Source organism: Camelus dromedarius, chromosome X, assembly GCF_036321535.1.
Source record: "Camelus dromedarius isolate mCamDro1 chromosome X, mCamDro1.pat, whole genome shotgun sequence".
NCBI lineage: Eukaryota > Metazoa > Chordata > Mammalia > Artiodactyla > Camelidae > Camelus > Camelus dromedarius.
Window position 1 is genome coordinate 1836399 of NC_087472.1, and position 24493 is coordinate 1860891.

At 62.0% G+C, this 24493-nt stretch overlaps 1 protein-coding gene and 1 long non-coding RNA gene across 4 annotated transcripts; one reads left to right on the forward strand and one right to left on the reverse strand.

The window, feature by feature from the left end:
* Positions 1-1553: 1553 nt before the first annotated feature.
* On the reverse strand, positions 1554-17052 carry BGN (biglycan). 2 transcript variants are annotated; one of them, XM_031446111.2, is made up of 8 exons: positions 16896-17052; positions 6542-6793; positions 6155-6267; positions 5363-5576; positions 4743-4853; positions 4403-4496; positions 4143-4281; positions 1554-2762 (listed from the first exon to the last, which is right to left on the reverse strand). In XM_031446111.2, exons 2-8 carry the CDS (start codon positions 6780-6782, stop codon positions 2565-2567), a joined length of 1110 nt encoding a protein of 369 aa, XP_031301971.1. In that variant the 5' UTR covers positions 6783-6793; positions 16896-17052; the 3' UTR covers positions 1554-2564. The 2 variants fall into 2 exon arrangements, with proteins under 2 accessions (XP_031301971.1, XP_064338813.1); XM_064482743.1 differs by lacking the exon at positions 16896-17052 and adding an exon at positions 8801-8818.
* Positions 5194-23989, forward strand: LOC116150675 (uncharacterized). 2 transcript variants are annotated; one of them, XR_010379339.1, is made up of 3 exons: positions 5194-5330; positions 22882-23073; positions 23561-23989. It is a non-coding gene; the product is annotated as an uncharacterized LOC116150675 (long non-coding RNA). The 2 variants fall into 2 exon arrangements; XR_004134400.2 differs by lacking the exon at positions 5194-5330 and adding an exon at positions 8944-9128.
* Positions 23990-24493: the final 504 nt, after the last annotated feature.

The window sequence follows — 24493 nt, forward strand, 5'->3', positions numbered from 1 at the left end:
GTGCCTCACAGTCACACGTGGGTCTATGCTGAGTGTGGGGCCTGCCTGCAGGGCACTGTCCCTGCTTGTGTGGAGTGACCCACCAGGCCCCCAGGATGCCTTCCCTGAGGCCCAGCCAGGGGCTCTCCTCTGTGCCTACCACCACTATGATGCTTGTCCCACAAGCTTGTCATGACACCTGTGTCCCCAAGTGGCAGGGAGACAGGGGGGAAAAGAAGGACAGGAAGGCTGGGAACCCACACAACATGGGGCCCCAGACCTGCCCGCAGAGAAACGGCCCGAGGGCCCCACTTTTCTGTCTCCGCCAGGCCCTTGTGCTGGCTGCCCTTCCTCCCACCAGCAAGGGGACTTGACTGAGGCCCTGACTCCTGGCCCCTCTCCAGTGCCCTTGCCCTGAGCCTGCCCAGCTCAGCAGAGATTGTCGGGCCATGGAGCACATGGCCCAGAATAGTGCTATGATGCCGACGGGTGACATTCTATCGCTGGGCCGCCACCCTGAGCGGTGCCTCCCATCCCCAAAAGGAGAAACCCGGGGATTCCGGGTGCCCTGGTGCCAGGCCAGGCAGAAGGGTGCATGGCTCTGTGTGCACGGCGCCTCCAGCTCCTTCTCTCCTGGGCTGGCACTCCCGGAGCGGGGAGCCTGCCTGCTCTGTTTTCGTGGGTGGCCCACGCCACCCAGGGAAGCCCTGGCTCCCACCCCCCGAGACAGAGGCCCCTTGTGTGGGACGAAGGAAGAGCAGCCAGGCCATAGCCTGTCATCTGCTCAGCCCTCTGGGCTTGCCATCCGAAGGGGCTTCACTCTGGGGACTGACCCCTAACTCTGCTGTTTCCAGGGCAGACCTGTGTCCCCAGTGAGCCAGCTTCACAAGCTGTGCCCCGCATTCTCTCTTCGGAGCCAGTACCTGCACGCTGTCACCTGGGCCTGACTCAGCTGGCCTGACAGTGTGACCCACTAGGGGGACCCTGGGCTGGAAGACCAGGCCAAGCCAGCCTGGGTGGGTGTGCACAGCACTCTGCCCTGTCCCTCGGAGACCTGGCCCTCCTGGGGGTGCACCCCCTGGTGCTGACGTGGGTGTAGCACACAGCTCTGACCACAGCGGAGATTGTTCTGAGCCCCCAAACCCCATCAAGACAGGCAGGCCCTGACCCCTAGGCTTCATGGGCTCCTCTTTCTGTGGAGGGGCACTAGCCTGGTCCTCTGCAGCGGGCAGGTGCTCGGCAAATGCTCCTTTCTGGGATGGCAGGTGCTACCTTGGCTGGGCCAGCTCCAGGAGCCCAGTCTAAGGCTAGCGGGGGCAACAGAAGTGCCTAGAAGAGGGGGGAAGGGCTCAGCCTAAGGCCTTCTGCCTGGTTGCCTGGGGCCTCCTTACCCAGTCCCAAACCCGGGGGTGCTGAGGACCCTCATTTTAAGGCAGGGAAGGCAGCAAATAGGCAGCCCAAGGCTCAGAGTGGGCATGGAGAGGCAGAATCTGGGAGCCTGCTGCGGTGGCCCCGGTGGCTGTCTTTTCTTCTGGGTCCCCAGGCCACCCCGAGAATGGTGGCACAGAGAGCCGTACTGCACAGTGTTTCTTTAATTGAAAGACACAACCGACCTCAGAAGCAGCCCCTCCTCAAGCTGGGTGTGATTGCTCGAAACCCCCACCACACTGGGGGCTGGAAGGCAAGGGGAGGGGAGACTTAGCCATCATGGGGGGGACAATGAAAAGCATACTGGAGACTCCGGCGGGATGCTGGGTCCCTCCCAAGGGGCAGACTCCCAGGGTCTGAGTCCAGCGCTCCCCTCCTGACTGTGGAGCATATGGGGGGTGCAGTGCCTCCACCTGCCAACATCTTCGAGGATCATCCAGGCTTGAGGGGGCAGCTTACCTGGGTAGGGGCTGGGCAGAGGCCCAGTGAGAATGGGTCCAGATCCAGCCCAAGGATGTGAGAGAGGAGAGGGAGGATGAGGGAGAGACAGACAAAGAGACAGAGAGAGAGAGAGAGAGAGAGAGAGAAAGAGGACTGGTCCAGGGACTAGTAGAACAAGGAGGATCGGATGGATGGGCCTTGAACTTGCAGAAGGATGGCAGGGGACAGGGAGGACTTGGGTAGCAGGCCAGGCCAAGGAGGGTTGGAAGCTGGAAGTACACGAGAAGGAGGGATTGTGCCAGGCAGGTGGGGTGGGCTCAGGGGGATCCGCTATCTCCATCTCCCCTACCTCCCTCCTGCCCGCCAGATCCGGGGACCATTTTCCTTGGACTGGAGCCTCAGACAATTTGGTTTTGGAGTGAATGGGAAGAAAGCTTGGTGGAGGGGGTGGGGCTCTGAGTGGCTATGATGGAGGGGCAGGGGCAGCTCTGAAGCCAAGGAGCAGTGATGGGGGTCAGGCCTCATGCCCCACTGCCCACTTGGGAGCCAGGGTGAAGGCATCAGGGGGCAGTGAGTGGGGGTTGGGCATCAAGGGTGGGGCTGGGTTGGGCATGGCTGGGCACTGGCTTCACTCCCTTGCTCTGTCTCCCCCTTCAGGGCATCTTCTGTGCTCCCCAGAGACCCCGCCCAAGCCACCTTGGCAGCTGCCGCCACCTCTACTTTTTGTAGTTGCCGAACTGAATGGCCAGGCGGTCAGTGACGCAGCGGAAGGTGGCCGGCTGCACCTCCCAGTAGGGTACTGGGTTGTTGAAGAGGCTGATGCCATTGTAGTAGGCCCGCTTGATGCCGAAGCCCACGGGGCAGAAGTCGTTGACTCCCACCTTGGTGATGTTGTTGGTGTGCAGATAGACTACCTGGGGGCAGAGGGGCGTGGCTCAGGTTCAATGTCAGTGGCCCAGTTGCCTCCCCACGACCACCCTCCCTTAGTCTGTTCTGCCTGGGCAGGCAGAGCGGAGGGCAGAACACAGAGGCTTGTGCCTTCCCTCTTGGCTGAGTCCCACACAACTGCTTTGGTGGTGTCATTTCATTGCCTGGCATCTGCACGGCCCTTTGAGGGACTGCAGATGATTCTTCCATTGTCAGGAGGAGCAAACCAAGGCTTGGGTATGGTTTTCAGGGTGGGAGTGGGTGTTGGCCAGCATTAAGGCGCAGATGTGTGACCAGGGGCCAGGATGAGGACCTCTGGTGGGGGTGGGTGTGTGGTGGGTGTCGATGCAGAAAAGTTGGCACCTTGGGCTCACATAAAGTCCCTGGCTCTCCATCTGGGTTCCCTGGGCTCTGGGCCCGCCCCCCAGGGAAGCAGCCTCTTACTCCAGAGACCCCAGAAGCCTAAGTGGAGACAGAGCCTCCTCTTCCTCCCAGTCCTCAGGGGCACTTGTCCTCCAGCAGCGCCACCCACCCCAGCCCCGCCCCACCCCGCCCCACCCCGCCCCAGCTCCCTGAAGTCTGGCTCTGTGGGAGAAGCAGAGGGGACAGGTGGGCGGGTAAGTAACCCGTAGTCCGCCGGAAGGCGCTCAGACTGCAGCAGCGCCCTCTAGAGGCGGAGAGCACGCAGCCGCTAGAGGGCGCGCTCAGCCCGGCAAGGGTGGCGCTGCCGCTGCAGTTGGGCTGTCCCCATACAGGGCTCTCGAGTGGACTCGTGAGAATAGCCGGGCTCCTGGCATGTGAGAATGCGTCTGAGGAAGAGACTGAGGCCCAGAGCAAGGGTGAGTAAGGCCGAGTTCACCTGTGTGACTGACAGCCCCTCATCAGCCCACTTCCTGCCCTAGGCTGTCTCTCTCTTGCCACAGATCTCTGTACCCTCAGGCCCAGACTGTCCCCTGAGCTCTCAGGCCCTGCCACACACCTTCATGGTGTCGCACCCCACCTGAGAGATCCAATATCTACAAGGCCAACTCCTGCTCAGCCCTCACTGCCTCTCCCTCTCTCTCTCTGCCCTGCCCTCCCTCTCTTCTTCCTCAGCACGGATCTTCGGCACTGAGGGAGGGATCCTTGTGACCGCTCCTTTCCAGGTGAGGAGGCAGAGGCTGAGAAAGCAGGAGTAACTGGCCAGACCACGCATCTGGCTAGCTGCACAGCGAGGTTCAATTCCAGCCTGGACCTTAACCCTGCACGTGCTGGGCCAGAGCAAGGAGGGGCACGGGCTGTGGAACCGCCCTGAGGCCATAGGCTGCTCCCCTCCCCTTGTCTTAGAGAACTTGGCACCAGGGGCTGCCCCTCCCCCCGGCTCTCACCTGGAGGAGCTTGAGGTCCGGGAGGCCAGCAGGCACCCTGGACAGCTTGTTATTATCCAAGTGCAGCTCCCGCAGGGTAGGCAGAAAACTCAGGCTTCCATTCTCAATCATGCGGATCTGGTTGTGGCCCAGGCCCAGCCTGTGAAGGGGATGGGTGAGATATATTGAAAGGCCAGAGGAGAAAAGGACAGTGGGGTGGGGCCCACAGGCCACATGGCCCTGGGGGGGACACAGGCACCCCCCTCAGATTCCCAGCCCACCTGTACAGCTTGGAGTAGCGGAGCAGATCCTCCAGCTCGATAGCCTGGATTTTGTTGTGATCCAGATGGAGTTCATTCAGGGTCTCGGGGAGGTCTGCCAGGAAAAGAGGATGCTCTCAGCTCAGCTCAAGAGAGGAAGCCATGTGTGTGGGCTGGTGCTGGCATTCATCCATGGGAGCAGAGACCCTAGCTCTGCCCTGGGGCAGGATGGAGAAGGGCCACCAGAGACCTCCCTGAGTAGACTGGCTGGCTCCGGATGGCTCCAGCAGCCAGCCCCCCACCTCTGCCCATCTGTGCCCTGAAGGTCAGGTAGTGTGGGAAGCAAGGGCCACCTTCATACCTTTAGGGATGCCGGTGAGCTTGGCCTCGGAGATGCGCAGGTAGTTGAGCTTCAGGCCATCGAAGGCTCCAGGTTCAAAGCCACTGTTCTCCAGGGGGTTCCCACCCATCTCTAGGAAACAGACACCCCTCAGTCCTGGAGCTGAGGCTGGGCATCTGCCCACACACCCGAGGGCCCATCAGCTTCCTGGCTTGGGCTGGCCTGATGGGCCCTGCTCATCACCCACTCCATCTTCCCCTGAAGGCAGTGTCACTAATTTACTCCTCATGGACTCCTCATGGTTCAAGACCCCTAGCATCGGCCTCAGGGGGCAGGCAGCAGAGAGAAAGGGAGAGGAGCCAGAAATCAAGGCAAGACCTCCCCCGCCCAGTCCAGCCCCTCTGGCTGCTTGGCTGCACTGGCCTTTTCCTTTCCCTTTCTTTACAGGCCCTTGGTTTCTCTTCACGTGGCCTTGGCAGCTCTTGGGAAGTTCTCAGACCAGCCCAGCCTCTGGAAAGTCCCAGGAGGCCCATCCAGCTTGTCTATGGCTGTCGCAGACAACCCAGCACCCAGCGGCTCTGGCTGGTAGAACCCCACACTTAAGCGCAGGTGAGGACCACCGGGGGCAGGGCCTCACTCACCGATGCAGTTCATGTTTCGCAGCCCGCTGAACACGCCCTTGGGCACCTTGCGGATGCGGTTGTCATGGATGCGGAGCTCCACCAGGGAGCTGGGCAGGTTGGGAGGGATCTCCACTAAGTGGTTCTTGGAGATGTAGAGCTTCTGTAGCTTCCGCAGGGGGCTGAAGGCCTTCTCGTGGATCTTAGAGATCTTGTTGTTCACCAGGACCAGGGCCTGAGGCAGGGCAGGGGCCGGAAGTGAGGGTCCTAGCTCTCCATCCTGTCCGCCTTCCCCCTTCCCTCCCTCTCCTGCCCCCTGAGCTGGATGTCTGAGCCCCAGCTTGGCCTCAAGGAGCTCTGTGCTGGCGGGCAGAGTGCGGAGCAGGTGGCTGGCACTCAGGCCCAGCAAAGCCTCTGCCTAGTCCATCCCATCACTTCTCTGCACCTCTGTTTTCCCACTTGCACCTTGAAAGCTTTTCTTGCATGGTGAAATCTTTTCTTCCCGTGTTACTGGGAGGAACCAATAAGATGAAAAGTTTTCAGCCAAAGAGGGAGTTAGGCTGAATGATTCTGCACTGTGCTTATGGTCTCTGACACCCACACACGTGACAGTGACCCTGGGTGCTCATGCTTCAGCCGCCTTCAGACTTCTCAGCTCTTCCCGCAGCTCCCCAGTCCTCTCTCTCTTGCACTCCACCCGGACGTGCCCACACCCATCTGGGCCCAATCCCCATCCCCCCCCCCCCCCCCCCCCCCCCGGCTACAGGCCTGCCACCTTCTGGCAGCGGCTTGGAAGGGCTGGGGCGGGCTTACATAGAGATGCTGGAGGCCTTTGAAGTCGTCCTTCCGGAGCTCGGAGATGTCGTTGTTCTGCAGGTCCAGCAGAGTAGTGTCGGGCGAGATCTCCTTGGGCACAGCCTTCAGACCTGGGGGCCGGTGCCACTGTCACCAGTGTGAGCTACGGCCACGGCCCCAGAGTGGTGTGGGGCACAGAGACACACTCACACACAGATCCACGCCCGAGGACTCGGCCACCGATAGGCGCCAGCTCTGGAGCCGGCAGCAGGAGGTGCTTCTTGCTCCCTGCTTGCTTGCAACCAGACAAATGGACACCCTCCCACTGAAATCAGGGCCCCCCAGCCAGCTTGGGATCACTCCACACCCACCCTCAGCCTTCCGTGCCCATCCCCCAGGACTGACCCAGGTCGGAGCACTGAACGACCCGCAGGTGGCAGTGGCAGCCGAAAGGGCACATGGCACTGTAGGTGGGAGGAAGAGAGTCCAGGTCCGGGATGCCTGAGGTCGTTTCCGCACCCGAAGCCTCCTCGTCGTTCAGCATGGGTAGCCCGTCATCCAGGGTGAAGTCCCAGAAGCCTTTTTGCTCAAAGGGCAGGGCCTGGCTCAGGGCCAGCAGGGATGCGAGGAGCCACAGGGGCCACATGGTGGGCGTGCCTGCGAGGCCAGTGCAGAGGGGCTGTCAGGAGGGCCGGGCCACTGGGCCCTTTCCCATCTACCCACCCAGCCCCAGGGGCTGGGGTTCTGCATGTGTGGGCCTCGTGCCCCTCGTTCCTCACGGGGAGGGGGGCAGCCAGACCCTGGGGTGGGAGCGGCAGGGATGGAGGTGCAGGCGGAAGCCCCAGGCAGGATGGGGGTGCTGTTGGCTTTCTCCACTCCCCTCCATTCCCAGGCAGGACTTGGCCCCAGTGGGCAATGCAGTGTCTTCCCAGTTAGTGAGTCTGCAACCCTGAAACACACACACAGAAACACACACACACACACACACACACACACACACACACACACAAGCCACCAAGTCAGCTGGCAGCCTGCCTCGGGGGTCGATGAGGCCAATGGAGGAGGTGGAGAGGGAAGCTCAACCATTTACCCCCCACATGCTTTGAATAATTCAGTTTTAAAGATACCACTGAGGTCCGGGCCAAGTCCACATGCTCAGGGCAACGTGGGTACACTCAGGGTGGAGTTAGGCGACCACGAGTCACTTCCTTTCCTGCCTGAGTCCCCCTTGCAATGCACCTACATTTTTCTAAGAAAGCTGAGGGGCCAAGGCACAGGGCTGGGCATGCTGGGTGGAGAGCTGGGCCAGCCCTGGAGGTAAAGTGGAGGAGAGGAGCGTCCTCCCAGGCTGCAGGTGAGATTGCAGAGATGGCGGGGGCGCAGCCGCCTGCCCGCCTGCCCTCCTGCCCGCCTGCCCTCCTGCCCTCCCTGCTGCTCGCCGAGGCCTTGGCTTCCTCCCATGGCCCACAAACCTTTCCCTGGCTCAGGCAGTGGAGCCCCAGGGCTTCCACATCTGCTTCCACCCTTCCTCCTGCCCACGGCCTGGCCCCCTGGAGAGGCCACCGGAGGGGAGCAGGCTGCTGCCAGGGTGGCAGGCAGGGTCAGGCTTGTCTGGAGGCCCCCCAGGCCGGGCAGCGGGGTGGGGGTGGGGGGAAAGCTGCCCTGCCCGAACCTGTCCTCAGTGCCCACATCAGTTTGCCTCCTTCCTCCTCTGGCAGAGTCTGCCCCTCATCCAGAGGCTCCTGCCTCTCCCACCATCCCCACCTCCCCAGATTTCCTAGGAAAGCCCAGCCTCATTTTCCCATGCATTAAAAAGGAATCAGAGTGCCTGTCCTGCTCTTCTCCCAGGCATGAGGTGTCTGGGGTCACCCTGGGTGCAGACCTGAACCGGCCCCACCTCTGGGAAGTCCTCACTCCGAGTCCATCTTGGCCGGGGGAGGGGCTGTTGGGGGCTTCGGTGGGGCTGGCTGCGAAGGTGGAAGGATGCCCTGGTTAGGGGTGGAGGCTCTGTCCCCCTAGAGGAGTACCTTCTGAGCAGCTTGGCCTGGACTGCTGCTTTCCTGGGCAGGCCCCGCTGACTTGGGACTGGGCTGGCTGCCATCTGGAGCCCCTGCATAGAGGCTGAGGGTGGGGGCTGCTACTCTGGGGTCCTTCCACCAGCAGGCTGGGGGCCTGTTGCCACCTCCAGACCTGGGCACCACAGCTCTGTGCCTCGGGTTCCCATTGATCCCCCCTCGCCGCCCCTTCTTGCCCCGCTCAGGCACCCCTAAGCCGGTCACGTGGCCTGTCCTAGCTCCCACCCACCTGAGGACGGAGCTGCAGCTGCCAGCGTGAGGGACCAGAGCAGCCTTTCTGGTCACCGGGGCTTCTGTGTGCTTGGCAGGCCGAGCCCGGGGAGCCCAGGATGTGGTTCAGCCGTCTCGGCTGTGGAGTCAGCCCCAGAGCTCCCAGGGACAGGCTCAGAAAAGCTGCCTGCCTGCCCCAGGTGACAAAGCCAAGTAGGGAGCCCTCAGGCTGGGGGAGCACCCAGCTTCCCTGGCTCCTTCCAGTGTTAAGACCCTATGATCACACACCAGGTCCTGCCAGCCCCAGCTGGACCTTGGGCAGGACCCTGGGGAGCCCCCAGAGGGCCATGGCACAGACTGGGGGAGAAGGCTTGCCTACCTGGACTGAGGGCACCTCCTTCTTCCCACGAGTTTGCAAACCCCAAGGCAAAGCAGGGCGGGCCTAGGCCTCCCAAGCTCGCTGCTGCTGCGCACGCCCCTTGCCCAGGTGCCACTGGACACCCAGGGCTGGGAGGAGGAAGAGCAGCAGGGAGAACAGGAAGGGGAGGACGAAGGCAGGAGGGTGAGATGGAGCAGGAGAGGGAGGAGACTGCGCCCCCTTGCCGGCACCTCTGCCAAAGCCGCTGCCTCACAGCGGGAATGAGTCAGGCCTGGAACGCCAAGTGGGAGCCTTGGAAGGTTCTGGGAGCCACTGTTCACCTGGGCAGGTAGGGGTGGGGTGGGGTGGTCTGGCCAGGCTCAGGGGAGGGTGTGGGGAGACACGGGTGCAAACAGGCCTCTTCCAGCCTGGTGTGACTGGGGAGGGCTGTGGGCCTCCGCCAGGAACCTCCGCCGGGCCTCTGGCCCCTCCAGCATGGGAGAGGGTGGATGGGTGCTGGGAAGGGCAGCCACGGCAGGACTAGGCACTAGGGCCCCCAGAGGCTCACGGGACCCTCCCTGGGGGGATGGAGGCTCTCTAGAGGAGGTGAACCAGCTCAAAGCAGCTGTGCCTGCTGTTGCTGCATCGCTGCATCTGGGGCCCCTGCAGAAGCTGAGGAAGGGGCGCTGGGAAGGGCGGGCTCCAGCGCCAGCTCAGTCTGAGGGGGAAGGAGGCGGAGGGCTTGGCAGCCCTCTACCAGGGCCCCGTGACAGAGCAGAGGACAAGGTCTGGCTGGTTCTCCCTGGCTCCTGGCTGGGCGCAGGAGCTGTGCAGGCTGGCGGGCTTTCCAGCATAGCCCCTGCTTGCCCTTGGAGAGCTGGCACTGGACTCAGCGGCCAGAGCTGGGTGGGGGAGGACAGGGGTACTGGTGGCTTGACACCCAGCACACAGGAGGCGGCAAGAGACCGCCACAGAGCCGGAAGGAGCCAGGGAGGGGCCATGAAGGGGCGCTCTGGAGGAAGTCTCTCTGCTTCCACACAATTAGTTATCTCCATTTTATGGAAGAGAAAAGGGATGCCTAGAGAGAAGAACCAACTTTCCCCGAGTCACTCAGCCTGAGACTTGGAGCCCAGCTCAGGTGACTCCAGGCCCTGGGCTTTCAGGCCTCAGCCACGGAGCTCCTGACCCAGCAGGGGGCGATAGGGGTCTCGAGGTGGCTGGCTGGTTGACTGAGCGTGGGCAGCACAGGGAGCCTGGGGGAGGAATCTGAGGTGGCTGGTGGTTGGGGTAGGGGCTGCAGATAGCGCAGCCCGGCCTCCCCCCACCTCCTCGCACTGGGGCCCCGCCCTGCACACACATGTAGGAGCCCTCCAGAGACGGGTGCTGTGAGACCCATGGCACGCCCCCCGAGGCCCTCCTCCCCACGCTCCCCAAGCCAGTGAGCCTGTTTCCCTTCATCAGCCTCCCTGGGCGTGGCCCCAAGGGCTTCAAGGAGAGCCTCGAGCCCCACAAAGCGTTCTCTGAGTTCGATGGGCCCCACCTCCTCAGAGCAAAGGAAAGAAGTGGTCATGGCGGTGAGGCCTCAGGCTGGCACCCACAGGTGTGAGGGAGAGAAGAGGCTGGGCTTCCTGGAGCCTGCACCGCACACCCAATAGGGCCCTCCTTGTCTAGCCCTTTGAAAACCAGCCAGTCCTCTGAGTGGGATGGCTCCAGGGCACAGCCAAACAAGACACCCTGGCAGCCCCTGAGAACGCGGAGGGGCCAGGCATTCAGGCCAGGCCAAGGGCGGCGGGACTTGAGGTCTGGCAGGCCCTGGGCGCTCGCCTGCTGATGTGTGGCCTGCAGCTGCCAAGTCGCAGACGCCGGATGCTGTCCGGCAGTCTCAGCCTGGGTGTCTGGCCCCACGGAGCAACCCTACCTGAACTCGGACACACATGCCATCTTCCACCCAGCCCTGCCAGTCCCCAGGACTGCAGGGTGCCCTTCCTCCCTCCCCTCTGTCCACCAAAGCTTTCCAGTCCCAGCTTTGACTAGCAGGCTGGAGGCAGGGGCGCGGCCCAGAGCTCCGCCCCACAGGCTGATGCTGGCTACTCCCCACTGCCCACCCCCAGGCCCCAGTCCGCCAGCATCCCCCACCCCTGCCCGACAGCTCTAGTCTGCACTTGGGTGTCACTCAGAGAGATGGGACGTGTGCTATCCATGTGTCTCCTGAACTTACGTGTGTGCGTGCGTGTGGCAGTGACTGTGTGAGGGGCTGGTGGCTGGAGTGGGGAGGGGATGGACCTGAGCCCTGCCCCATCTGTGCCGCCCCCCCCCCCGCCCCCCTGAGCCCACCGCCATTGCCTTCACACGCCCTCCAGCCCCAAGCCTGGCTGGCCAGGGCGGCTCCCTCCTGCCGCAGCCCTGGCGCTGCTGGGATGACTGGACGGAGCTGGGTCCTGTGCTCCCGCAGGCTTTGGGGGACAGAACTGACCTGGAGGTGGGTGTTGGAGACTGCAGGGGACCAGCAGGGAGCCAGCCCATCAGCTGCAAAGTGTTGGCACTGGGGAGGTGGTGAGGGGGCTGGTGCTGGCCAGGCCAGACTTCTCTCCCCACAGCACTGAGGAGAGCCATCCACCTCCGCACACCCCCTCAACCCCGCTGGGAAACCTCTGGAAAGCAGGAGGGTCCCTCTGCTGGCTTTCCGCCCCACCAGGAGGCAGGCAGCCAGGACCTAGGTCGGCTGGGGGTCCTGGATTTCCTGGTTTTTCCGCACCTGAGCTGTTTGCCCTTCCTCCTCCTCCCACTCACAGAAGAAATCCTGACTGAAGGGGAGGATGCCTTCCTTTCCCAGGGGTGGGAGGGGGCACTCAAGTGATTTCTTAACACAGCTGATGGCCAGGGGAAGAGTGCTGTTTCTACGCTTGATGAATTGGTAAAGTGAGGCCCAGAGTCTGTCTGAAACTCTTGCCCAAGGCCGCGTAGTGAGGAAATGGTAGAGCTGGGACTCCAGCATCTGTCTGTCTACCTGCCCATGTGTCTGGCTCCATCCTCCACTAATGCAGACTTTGCCACAGACTCCAAAGCCGCGGGATCCCCCACTCCCTGGGTTGCACAGGGGGCTGGGCCAGTCCCAGGGTCCATGGAGATGGTTCCTTGCCAGCTCCCTCACTGTGGCTGGGAGGTAACACTGGTGGTGCGCAAGACCCTGCTCTGTGCGTCCTGCACCTCCTCCCCAACTTGCAGCCTGAATCCTCTGGAAACATAGCGTCTCTGTCTAGCTTTCACTGTCAATAGCTCCCCTCAGCCCACAGGGCCAGATGCCCCTCTTCGGCCCCAGCGCACCACCAGGGCAGCCCCAGCCCTACTGCCTCCGCCTCCAGCAGCAGAAAAGTTGCCTGGAAAAGCCATCATCCTAGCCTGGCCAGGGGTTTCCCCCAAGCATTTCAGGTCCCAGCAGGCACCAGACCCCCCAGGGAGATGCTCTCAGCCTGGCTCCCAGAGCTTGAGGCCCTGTCTGCCTTGCTCTCTCCATGAGCCTGGCCCAGGCAAGGGGGCTTGGCCCCACTGCTTGGGCTGGAGAGCAGCCAGACACCCAGGAGGGAGGCCCTGTAGCCCTCTCCCTTCCTGTGCCCAAGGTTTCCTGTAGACCCTTTCCTGAACCGGGTCCTCCTCTCTCTGCCAGGGGCTCTGGCTGGGGTGGGACTTAGCCCTCTGTGGCCAGCCTGGGAGGTAACGGGACCTGTTCACCATCAGCTTCTCCCAGGGCTCCGGCAATGCACACCTCCTTGCAGCCAGGCGGACTGTAAGGCCTATAGGACCAAAATTAGAGCCAAGCTAGAACTCAGACTGTGAGACGATGGAAGTAGCACCCGCCTCCCAGACTTCCCCAGCCTCTCTCTGCCTTCTGCCCTTCTCCTTCAAGTCCGACCTCTGTTCCCCCAATCCCCAGTCCTTCGGCCACTCGGGCCTCTGATGGCTGTGTCCCTCTTGGTCTAGAGGCAGCTGGTTGGGGGGACGCAGGGGCGAGTTCAGAGTCATACAGAGTCTGGGACCTCCCCCAGCCCGCAGCCTCTTGTCCTGCAGCTCAGCGCCAGGCTGCTGTTTCTGCTGAATTTGGCTTTCAGATGCCCCAGACCAGGAGGGTTGGGTCCGAGGAGGCTGGGTAGAGCCTCCAGGCCCCTAAACCTGAGGGATGTGTCACCACAGGCAGGGGACCCCTGGTTGTCTAGGATTCAGCGCTCTCTCTCATCACAGGCGGGGGACGAGAGTGAGTCATCTGAGGCCCTGGCACCTTCAGTGGGCTTGGGAATGTCAGTGACGCTGGTGGGCCAATGAGCATGAGCTGCCACTGCTCTGCAGGCTGTGATGGGGGCCAAGCAGCACCCGGAAGAGCCGAGGCTGGTGGCCTCTGGGCAAGCAGGTGGCTTCCACGGCCACCCCAGGAGCTGCCCTGCCCCAGAGCAGAGAGGATGGGTGACAAGCCAAACAAGGCAGAGCTATGGTGCTCCCAGGAGCCTGGGGTCCTGGAGGGAGTGAAGGAAGTCCCACGGACCCTTGGACTGGGGGCTCTAGGTAGGCGGGAGGGCCTTTACCCCAGGACCTCCCATCTGGAAGATGGGGACATGAACCACAGTCCCAGAGAGCACTGGGAAGCTGGTTCTGGAAGGCTGGAGAAGGGGTCCTGGCTAGAGGGCTGCCAATTAGCCTCAGCCGGCCTCCGGCCTGGGACAGGACTGAACAGACACCCCCCCATCCCCCAGCTCAGTCCCCTCTGCCCACCCATCCCACTAAAATGAGATTCACAGAAAAGATTTTGTGGGTGACCGAAGTGCAGGCCCCAGTGTCTGAGCAGAGAGAACAGAGCGGACAGGAGGGGCTCTGACCGCTCCAGGCACCAGCCGGCAGGAGGGGCAGAGCTGGCAGGACCCCTGTGTGCCTGCCTTCAGAGGGAGCCCAGGAGAGCCACCCCCACCCTCTGGCTCCTCGTTTGGAACTAAGCCCTTGGGCTGGTGTGTCCCCTCCCACCAGCAGGGTGGACAGGCCTGGGAAGGGGTGGCCAGCTCAGAGCAGGGACCCAGCCCCCCCGCCCTGGGGTAGCGGATGAGGAAGGCTGGGGAGGAGTCATCGTGGGCGTGCGAAGATCCTTCTAACAATCCAGGGTGTTGGCAGATAAGCAAAGAAGGAGAGGGGCCCCAGATGGGCCACCGAAAGAACAAACTGCCCAGTGGCTTAGCAGATGGGGCTTCAGAGGCCTGGGACCTGGGGCTGGGTGACAGCACCCGGCCATGCTGTGGGTCTGTGCACTGGGCTGCTGCCTGCTGCTCACATGCATGCCCCCCAGGGTGGCCCTGGGGGCTGACCACTCCCTCAAGCTGTGTCTCCAGGTGGCCAAAGACAAGTGATTGCTGGGACAGGCTTGAGCTGCACTGTCTCCGTGGGCTTCTCCGGGGAGTGCAGGAGGGATGGTGGTGGGTGGGCCCAGGATGCAGGGGAGCAGAAGGATGGGATGCCTTGTTGGAAGGCACCACTGCAGACTCTTGCACACAGGCTCAATAGAGATCCCTCCTCTGGGACTTTGCTGGCACTGGGACACTCTGTGATCTTGAGTGCCTACGTAGTGTTGCTAAAGAAGGGAAACTCTTCCTTGTCTTACAGACACCCTCTCTCCTGTCCTTTCTGTTCATGGTTTTCCAGTGGGCCAGGGCCACTGGTGGGATTGGGGAGAAATTCTGGTCGATGCTTGTAAGTTTCACCCTGCACGACGGTCAGAAGGCCAACAACTCACTTTTCTGGGTCCCTGAAATGAGCTGGCACAGACTGCCACCAGACCCACCAGTGAAGGGGCTGGGCCCTGGACTCCCCCTGTACATGTACAGTGGGGTCCCTGGTGCCTGCTCTGGGGCAGACAGAAGCAGTAGGATGGTTAATGCTCCCATGACCTGGGTCCTTGGGGCTTGAAAGTGGGTCAGTGGGTGAGCCAGCAGAGGTGGCCAGGGCAGCCACTCAGCTGCTGGCTGGCTTGCTATGAGAGCCCTCCCTGCTCCCAGCCTGTTCCCACTGCCCGGCCCCGTGCCTTCGAGGCAACCCTGTGCCTTCCCTTCGGTGTACTCACAGAGTCCTGCCCTGAAAGGCTCACCCCTGCTGGCCCAAGGCAGCCGGACATGGGCAGATTCCTCACAAAGGCGCCTCTGCCTGGCCACCGGCCCTCCCAGGGTGTGGATGGGCACAGGCGGCTGTGTGTCGCCAGGAGGCGCTCACCTGCACTTATGTAGTCTGCCTCTTTGCAGAACCGCAGCCCTGGATGCAGATGCTAGGGAACCCTCCTTCCTGGCCCTGAGGGCAGGGGTGGGGGAGTGTGCTTGAGCATCCCCAGCTTGTCCCAATCCCAATCAGTCCTAATAGGGCAGAGAGCTGGCCGGCCAGGGAGGGCCCAGTGCGCAGAAGCAGGAGGACAAAACTGGCCACCCGATTGGTGACCTGAGTGGCCCTTTTGAAGACTGTTCCCCCGTTTGGGAACAATCTCCCTGGCCTGAGTGAGGTTCCCCCCACCCACCCACCGCTCTGCCCTGGAGGACCCTGGGCCGTCTGCTCCACTCAGCAGAACCAACTCAGGAAGCACTCACCAACCAGTGCCCAGGCCCCAGCCCCGCCCCTGGAGCAGCGAGGGTGGTGCTCCCATCCCCCAGCCTGCCAAGGCACTTGGTGGCACACCCAGCCAGCTCCGCTCTTCCTTGCTCCAATCCTGGGTCTCTTGGTGGACCCCTCGGCATGCCAGCCATTTCGGTAGCTTGTAGGACAGGGGCCAGTGACCCGGCCACCTCCCACTCCAATCCCCACACACTGTAGTTGACCATAAGCTATCATCATCACCACTCAGGTGACTTGGAGGGCTCCCTGGGAGCTATGGGGTCAATAGCCAGGGTTTGTCCATCAGGAGCCCGGGGTCTTGACCCCAGTTCTGTCCCTGACTGGCAGTGCTACCGTGGGCAGCTTCCTGCCCCTCCCTGGGTCTCGCCGCCCCTTCTGTACAATGGATGAGGTGGGGATAGGACCAGCAGGGGCCACGCGTCCCCTCCAAAAGGGCCCTGGGGGGCAACCTTGCAGCTACACTTTGCTTCAGACCTGGGCTCTCTCCATTCCAGAGATGCCCTCAATGCAGTGGGGGGCTGCCTTTGGGGGACAGAGCATCTAGTCTGGAGCTCTTGAACCTCAGCCTTCCCTAAAGGTACCCATCCTGGGACGACGGTGTCCTCACATCTACCCGCGGTTCCCTGAAGCCTTCTGGGCCCCAGGCCAGGCCTGCCTGGCTAACACCCTACAGTTGCCTGAGTTTGTCTCTGCAACACACCCCTCTCTGTTGGAGCCCCAATCCAAGAGGGCTGAACCACCCAGGCAGCCCCACCCAGGGCCCCCACAGCCAGGGCTCTGTGGACCCACACCTCGGCCAGGAGGAGGTGGAGGCAGGGCATTCGCCTGTGGGTGAGTGAGGAACATCTGGGCAGGGTGCCTGGGGCGTGCCTGGGAAACCAAGCCTCTGAGCCCACTCCAAGGACTAGCCCTGGGCAGGGCGCACTGCTCCCCGGTGCTGAGCTCGAGTGGGTGCCCAGAGGTCCTTCAAACCAGGGCCAAGTGCAAAGCGCAGAGTGGGGCCAGTGGGAGAGCAGGGCATACCCAGGACTTGCAGTGAGGGGAGAGGGCCTTTGGCCGAACCACGGTGCCAGCCACCCAGCCATGCCTTGACGATGCTTTCAGAAGTACCCGGAGAGGGAGGCAGAGAGGGCAGCCGTGGAGAGGGGAGAGGGAAGGGGCTGGAGAAGGTGCCTGGAAGAGGGAAGGGAGAAGAGGCAGAAATGGGACAAGGACCAAGGGGGCCACAAGGTGGCTACGAAGGGGCACTGACTGGGAGAAGCAGTTGTTTCGTGGGGATCTGCAAGCAGCCTAGGGGCAGGAGAGGGCAGCAAGGGGGGCAGCGAGGAACAGCGGTAGGGACGTGGAGGGTGAGCGTGGGAGGAGCAGGGTCGGGGGCATCTTGAGGACAGCGAGGGGGCAGTTGACAGGGGGATGAAACAGCGAAGGCAGCTCCAGACAGCACAGGAACAGCGGGGATGGTGTGGGGCTGGCGTGGGGGCCCTACCTGGGGAGGGGAAGCAGCTGGGCGCGGGCTGGCTAGTTGGCAGGCTTGGGGGTCGGGCAGTCTGTGCGTCCGTCTTCCGTCAGGCTGTCCGTCTGAGAGCAGCTGCTCACTCCTGGGCAGTTCGTGGAGAGAGAGAGACAGAGGCGGTGGTGGGAGGGAGGCTAAAGACTGGGCGGGCGGCTGACAAGGAGGGGACGGCTGGGAGAGGGCGGGGAGGGAGGAAAGGAGGGAGGGGGCCAGTGGGGCGGAGAGGGAGGGAGGCAGGGAGGGAGGGAGGGAGGGGGCAGGCTTCCCGGCCCCCCTGGCAGCTTCAAAGGGAGCAATTTTCTTGTAGACAGCTGGGTTAGCTGCACCCCTCCCCCTTGCATCCCCCCAGGACTTCCCCCCAACCCCCTCATCCTGGGGCACAAAGTGAAGGGACACAAACTAACTCATACGAGGACCCTTGGCGTCTCTGGCAGGCACAGACTCAGAAATTCAAACTTTCCACTGTCCAGATGGGGACACTGAGGGCCAAAGAGGGGCGGGAGTTGGCTTGCTGGCACTAGGCCGGGCAGAGGAAGGGGAGAGGGCAGAAATGGAAGGGGAGACAAAGGAGGGGCCAGTCCAGTGAGTGGCCCCTGGAATTCTGTATCCAGTCTTCCCAGAACCTGTGGCAGCCGGGGCCTGAAAAAGGAAGTGTTTCTCTGGGGTCAGGGAGGCAGCCGTTGTGGATTTCTGGAAAGGCTTGATCTAGGCTCCCAGGCACTCTGGACGCTCCACCTCCCACCCTACTCCAGCCTTTTTTCCCTAAAAGTAGAGGAGCCGGTCCTGTCTGTGCGATCTCAGGATGGGACTCAACTAGGAGCTGGCGCGAGGCAGCACAGATTCTGAGGGGCCTCCCTAGCGCGTCTGCTCTGAGCTGAGGTCTGGAGAAGCTGATTCAGAGAGGAGGAGCCTAGCGAGTCATCCTTCTTGGTCCATCTGTGCAGGTCCCCAAGGATGCAATAACTGTTCTGTGGGTGGGCATTTCCGGGGCTGAGCCCAGGGCTGGCCACTTACAGGGGTTCACTGGGTCAGCCCACCAAGCATCCCAGGAAGAGGCCATCATCAGCCATGACACCCACAGAACCACTGGAAGCCTGGCCACTTCCTGAGGGTCCAGAGCAGCCCAGCCCTACATGCGCAGGGGCCCAGGGCCATAGCACGACACCTCTTCCCTGTCCATTGTGGTCCCATTCCTCCCCTGGCCCGTGTGCCCAGCCTCGGTCATAGGGAGATTCCTGCAGGAGCAACTTTGAGGAGACAAAGGGGAGGGTTTAGACGAGGCGAGAAATTGAGGCAGGGAGAATAGGAGACTGAGAGGGGGAGAAATGATGGCAGGCAATGCCAGACAGGACAGAACTCCACTGAGACCAAAAGAAAACTGCATAGAGAGAGGAAAAGCTCAATAGGGCAGGGGTGGGGCCAGGCCAGGGAGAGGCAGGTCCGACACAAGGCGAACAGGGGTGATGCCTGAGGCTCCTGCCCACTCAGCCAGCTGCGGGTCAGCATTTCATGCTCAGCTGAGGCCTGGCGTGCAGGTGGGGTCTAGAAGGACGTGGGGAGTGGCTGGGACTGGACTCCTTTTCTGGGCACCTGTATCAGTTCAAGGACCCCCAGTCAGACCTGGGACACAATGGTGGCCTGCCCAAACTGTGGGGCCTGCCTGCGAGAAGTTTCCAGTGTGGGCCAAAGATGAGAGAGGCATGGGAAAAGCAGAGTCCAGTTTGGGAGTTCTGGCTTCCTCTTGTTTTCGTGGATGAGGCAGTTCCAAATGGTTGGGACCAGGAGATTGGAGAGAACATTTGCCCTTCCAGACAAAGGGGATCAATTTGTCTACTTGTTTGTTTGTGGGTTTTTTTTCCTGTTTATTGGAGACATATTCAAACCCGTCTGGCAGGAGAAAGACTAATATAGTGAAGCCCCGGGAGCAGGAGAAAGAGGATCCAAAACATGTATAAAACATTGTGCTCCACAAAAGAAGCCAGTTGAAAAAGACCACATAGTGTGTGATTGGGCATGAAACGTCTAGAACAGGTAAATCTATAGGCCAAAAAGTAGACCAGTGGTTTCCTAGGGCATTGGGGATAGAGTGGTGACACCTACAGGTATGAGTTTCCTTTTCAAGGTGATGAAAATGTTCTCAAAATGACTGTGATGATGCTGCGCCCTCTGTGAATGTATCAATAAAACCCATTGAGTTGTACATTTTAAATAGGCTAATTGTATGGTATGTAAATTATGTTTTCAAACAAACAAAGCTGTTTAAAAAATGGAAAAAAAGAAGCACATAAGGCATGCCCGTTATCCAAAGAGACTTTAACCAAGTTGCTTACTGAATAAGGCCCCACCTGGCCTCATGCTCGCAGCCAGCCCTCCACTACGCCTGGCACTGCTCTGAGGGCTGGGACCCTAGGAACCGTCACTCAGGGGCCTTGGCCTCCAGGAGTCCCAGCGGGGGTAAAAGAACTGTAGATTCAGTGGTCAGGGCTTAGCTGGAGAAAACACACTTTAGGAGCTCAGGGGCTGGGCTCTGAGCTCTGTGGCAAGGGAAGTGGGGCACTCTGGTTTCTGGATTCCCCAGGGCCATAAACAGCACAAGAGGCTCAGGAAGACTTCCTGGAGGAGGTGACTTGGAACAGACAAGTAGGGAACAGGGACATTTGTGGTGGAAGGAAGAGTACAGGGCCAGGTGTGAAGGATGTGGGGAGCAGGGAGGAGCGAGTCTCCTGCAATGAGGTGGGCCTGTCTCAGTCTCCCCTGCACAGCGAGTTCCTGGAGGTGGCTTGGGGGTGGCAGTGAGGTGACACCCTGCACAGGGCACATATGCACCTTGGAGTTCTTCCCCGCAGTTGACGGGCTGCATCTAAGGCAATATTTCCATAAATATGGTTCTCGCGCCTGAAAGGCTCTTGTGTCTGTGGTCTGCAGTCTGCAATAAGCCATAACTGTGTGCCCGGCCCAAGGCCCACTGAGTCACTTGGTCTGGCCCTCTAATTTGGGAGCCACTCCCAGACCAGCTGGGCAGTACCTCAGTCCTGAGCCTCCCCCTCGCCCCTCCCTCTTCCCAGGCCTCAGCTCTCTCTGTGGTGGTGCGGGGAAAACCTGGACCCCAGCTCAAGCAGCGCTGGGGACAGCACGTCCCTGCCGGCTAGCAGAGCCGGAGACCTCCTGCCCTCTGGCCTCTCAGGGCTGGGAGGAGGCAGCAGGAGGCAGGGGAGGACAGGCACGAGGGGCAAGGCAGGAAGGAAGAGCAGGCATTTCCTGAGGCCCCCAGGCTCTGGAGGAGGTTGATGCACAGCTGTCTCAGCTCCACAAGAGTGGCAGATGGAGCTGGCCGAGTGATTGGAGGTGCAGGGGGGTGTGGGAGGCAGAAGCCTGCCTCCACCAGCAGGAGCGCTAGTGCCCTCTCCCAGCATGCCCTGCGCATCTGGGACACCACTGGACAGGCGCCCGAAGCCCCAGCCTGGACACTTGCCCCAAGGGACTGCAGAGTGCTGGGTGATCCTGGAAGCACCAGCCCACCCCTCAACCTGGAAACCCCAGCAGGCGCTGAAGGAGCCAAGAACGCGTCCCTCTGGACCTGAGAAGGAGCCTGGTGGTGGCTCAGGCTTCCCGGGAAAGTGTCCTGCCCTGGGCCCCCACCCCTGCCCCTGTTCAGGTCCCCTGGCCATGGAGCAGCCAGTCCTCACCTAGCACTTGTTGGGTCACTGCTGCCCCTGCCAACTCCCCAGTGCTCCGCCCAGAGCCCCAGAGCCCAGGGCAGGTGCTGGCAGGTAGCGGGCGGGGGTGGGGGGCATTCAGAAGACCCAAGGAGAAGAGTGTGTAGGAGGGAAGGGAGCTGAGAGGAGGGGAGGCCGGGCTGGTGAGCAGATGTGGGGGCCACCCTGGGCAAGGCGGTCTAAGCCTGTTGCCATCCTGTAGGCCTGTGTGTGAAGAAGGGCCTGGAGTCAGCTGTGGCCCGTCCCCACAGCTGGCTTGCAGCTGTCAGTGCCCTGGCTTCACAGCTAGAGGGGGAGGCCCAGGAGAGAAGCAGGGCACCCAAAAGGCAGACCTCAAGTCTCTGATTCCCCTTTGGGCAAAAAATCTCGCCTTGGGTGCGGGTTCCTCAAGGGCAGAGCCTGGCAGCCTGGAGGTGGCCCCTTGGGCAGGGCTCCAGAAGCTGAGAGGGAGCCCCTACAGAGGTGGCAGCAGCTGAGAGCTCCCCTCCAACCCCAAGCTCCAGGTCACCCAGCAGCTAGTCCCATGAATGTCTGGGGCCTGGAAAGAGCAGCCTGGCCTTGACCTTCAGGGGCCCTCTCTCAGTCCCCTTCTGAGGCCTTTCTGGCCCCCCTGCCCTGCTGTGTCTGGCTGGTCCCCTGCTCGCTCCTCTCTGCCTCTGTGCTCCCCTATCTGTTCTTCTGGGCTCTCCACTCCTTTCTCAGATCTCCCCTCTGCATCTCTGTCCCTTCCCTGGGCACTGAATCAGTCAGCCACAACTTCCAGCCCCCCTTGGAGCACATGCATGTGAAGAAGCAGAGTGGTGACCCAGTGTGGTGTGGCGCAGGGGAGGACTTCTGGAGGAGGCGCCCTGGGGCTGCCTTCCAGCCCTTCCCTGGGGCGCTCACACACGGATCTCTAGAGCCAGCCCAGAGCGAGGCATCTCACCCACAGGAGCCCCCTTAGGCCTCCAGGATGAATTCCCAGGCAGGGACACATCACATACAGACAGAACTCAACCAAAAGCTGGGAGAGGGCCCTCGGAGCTCCCAGGCACTGCAGCAGCTGAACCCGAGCCGGTACCCCCAGATTCACAGCCTTGCATGGCCCTACTCATAGCCTACTGGTTTCATCGCACAGTCAGGAGCTGGGCGGGGGGCAGGGCCAGGGCCAGGCCTACAGTCACTAGGGGGCAGCCCCGCCCACTTCACTGATCCCTTGAGGCCAGAGCCCTGACATCCTGGAGCCCCTAGAGGCGGCAGGTTTAACTTGTGCTCAGGTGACCCTCAGGATCGAGGGGGTCATTCTGGAAGAGGCTCATGCTAATGGGCCTAAGATGGAGCTGAGCTACTGCGGAGTGGGCCGACCCTCTGCTATCTGGAAGTTTCCCAGTGCTGATGGCTGAGGCGTGGCTGGTGAAAGCTGGCACTCTTTACGCCAGAGCTTTTTTTGACCTCCCCCTCAGGACATAATCACACAGCGGCTCTCTGCCCCGGGCCGTGAGGGCTGTAATTTCAGGGCTTGAAGGGGGCTCCGCGGAGGCCGGCCTGCGTCTAGCTATCTTTAGAGAGGCACGGTCTGGGGTGCGGCCCGATGAGGGAAGGTGGGCAGGGGGTTGTGCCGCAGGGAGGTGTCTGTGGGCCGCCTGCAAAGCCAGCGAGACACAGGGAGGCCAGGATGTACCCTGGGGTCCCCCCGGGCTTCCCCTGGGGGAGGTCAGCCCCCAGGAGCAGTGTCTGATTTTCCTGCTGCCTGCAGGACCAGGAGGCTCTGGTGGGGGCAGTGGGTGAGAGCAGGTGCAGGGGAGGGGGCCAGGCAGCCAGCGTCTCCGGGACTGGCCCTGCGTGCCACTGAGGTGGCCCTGCTGACAGGCCGGAGGGAGGCACACCACGCCTGACACATCCTTTGCCCTCCTCTGCTAACACACACTCCTTCCTGGCCTCTTTCTCCTGGAGGCCACGACATGGGGTATGAAGCAGTAGGAAGGTTTGGAACCGGATGTACATTAGACAGAAAGCCTGGCGAAGGAGTGGGTGGCGGGCCCTTGGGTAGGGGCACTGTGGACAGAGAGGAGTAGGCGGGTTGGAGAGGAATTTGGAGGCCAATAGGCAGGAGTCTGGGACTGTGGCTGGGAGAGGGCCGAAGTCCCTGGAAGGAGTGCACCACTGCTTCCTGCCCCTGTTCTCGGCTCCTCACACTTGCCAGCCTATGTGATCTGCTCCTTGTCTCCACTGTCCCCGCTGTCCTTACCCTCACCTGGATCCAGCGACTGATGAGTGCCTCGCTTTTTGCCACCTGAGCCTACTGTGTTGTCACCACCATCACAACAGTCACTACGGTGAACCATCAGATGCCCAGTGTTTCCGGGTTCCTGACTGGGCCACGCCTACCGCTATACCCTCCTGCCGAGCCAGCCCCCGCCTTGGAGAGCACAGTGACCACCTCCAGGCAGGCACGAGTGAGTAGAGGATACACGGTTGGGGCGTGGGTGAAGGAGGGACAGGCACAGGACAACAGGTGGCCTTGGTCCTGCCACCAGGCATTGGCTGCATTGCGCATGCTCCCCTGGCCGGGGGTCTGTCTGGGGATGTCCCTGGGTGGGCTGCTGACCCGCCTCTCCCCCTGGGGGCACGTCATGCTGCCACAGCCACCTCCCTGCTAGGACTGAAGCCCCTGGTCTCCAGCTGCTGGCACCCCAGCCCTGAGCTCCCGGCCCTCTTGGGGAGTTGCCTGGGCTGAAGAGAGTGCCCTTGCCCTAGTGACAGCCCCTTTGCTGGGCAGCCCTACCCAACTATGACAGGGGGATGGAAAGGTCCAGTCCCCTTGTCCTAACTCAGGACCAGCTCAGCTCCAGAGCACCTGGAGGCCTTGGCTGGGCCTGTGTCGTCGGTCACAAGCCAGCTTCTCCCTGGGCCCACTCCTGCTCTTGTCCTCTCCTCCCCTAGGAGACTCCCAGAAAACTTCCTGCACACTCATCCTTGCCTCTGGTGGGTCAGCTTCCAGGGAGCTCACTGGCAGACACCTACTAGGGTCTCAGGAAGATCACAGAAGGATTGGCCCGCTTGCCTGGATTCAGGCCACCTGACAGCAGCCCCCAGAGCCCAGCGACTCCCTGTCTGCAGTGGAATTCACCCGGGGAACTGCCTAGGCTGCCTGCCTCCTCCATCCCCTGCCCTCCTCCACTCCTCTGCCCCAACCCCGCGGCCAGGTTGCCCTGACAAGCGGCCCTGACAAGTGGCGGTGGGTCCTTAGGTGTGGCCCTTCTCCTCTGAGGCCTTCCGGCCCCATCTGCTCAATAGAGAGGTGCGAGCGGCTCTGGGGGGAGGTGGCCCAGCCTGAACTTCCTGTGCCTCCTAGGGCCTGACCTCTGCGACTGCGGGGAAGGAGGGGGCTGGTGGCTGACCAGAGTGGAGTGGGAGGGCTGGGGCCAGGCAGCCAGGCGGGGGAAGAGGGGTCGTGAGAGCTGGGAAAGCAAGGGGCCCTCCCCATCAGGGCCAGTGCCTCCAAGGCTGCTGACCTCTGACCCAGTCCAAACAGGAAGTGCCATATCCGTGGGCCCCGGGCCGGGCCGGGAGGAGAAGGAATGCAGGGATGAGTCCAAAGCAAACAGGCCGCCAGCTTCCCAGGCCTCTCCCCGCCCCCTGCCAGAGTCTGGCCTGGTCTCTGCTGAGAACTCAAGGGTAGGGGGCGGGGGGCTGGCTGCAGAGTGTGACAGACGGGAAACTCACAGTTCCCAGGCCCAGACCCCAGCCCGAGGCCCTGGCAGGGCAAGGTCTCTGCAGTGGCACTTGCTGCCTTTTCTCCTTCACTCCACCCACATCCAGCAGCACTGAAGGCTGGGTGAAGGCTGGGGCCTGTTCTGCTCCACGGCATTCTCT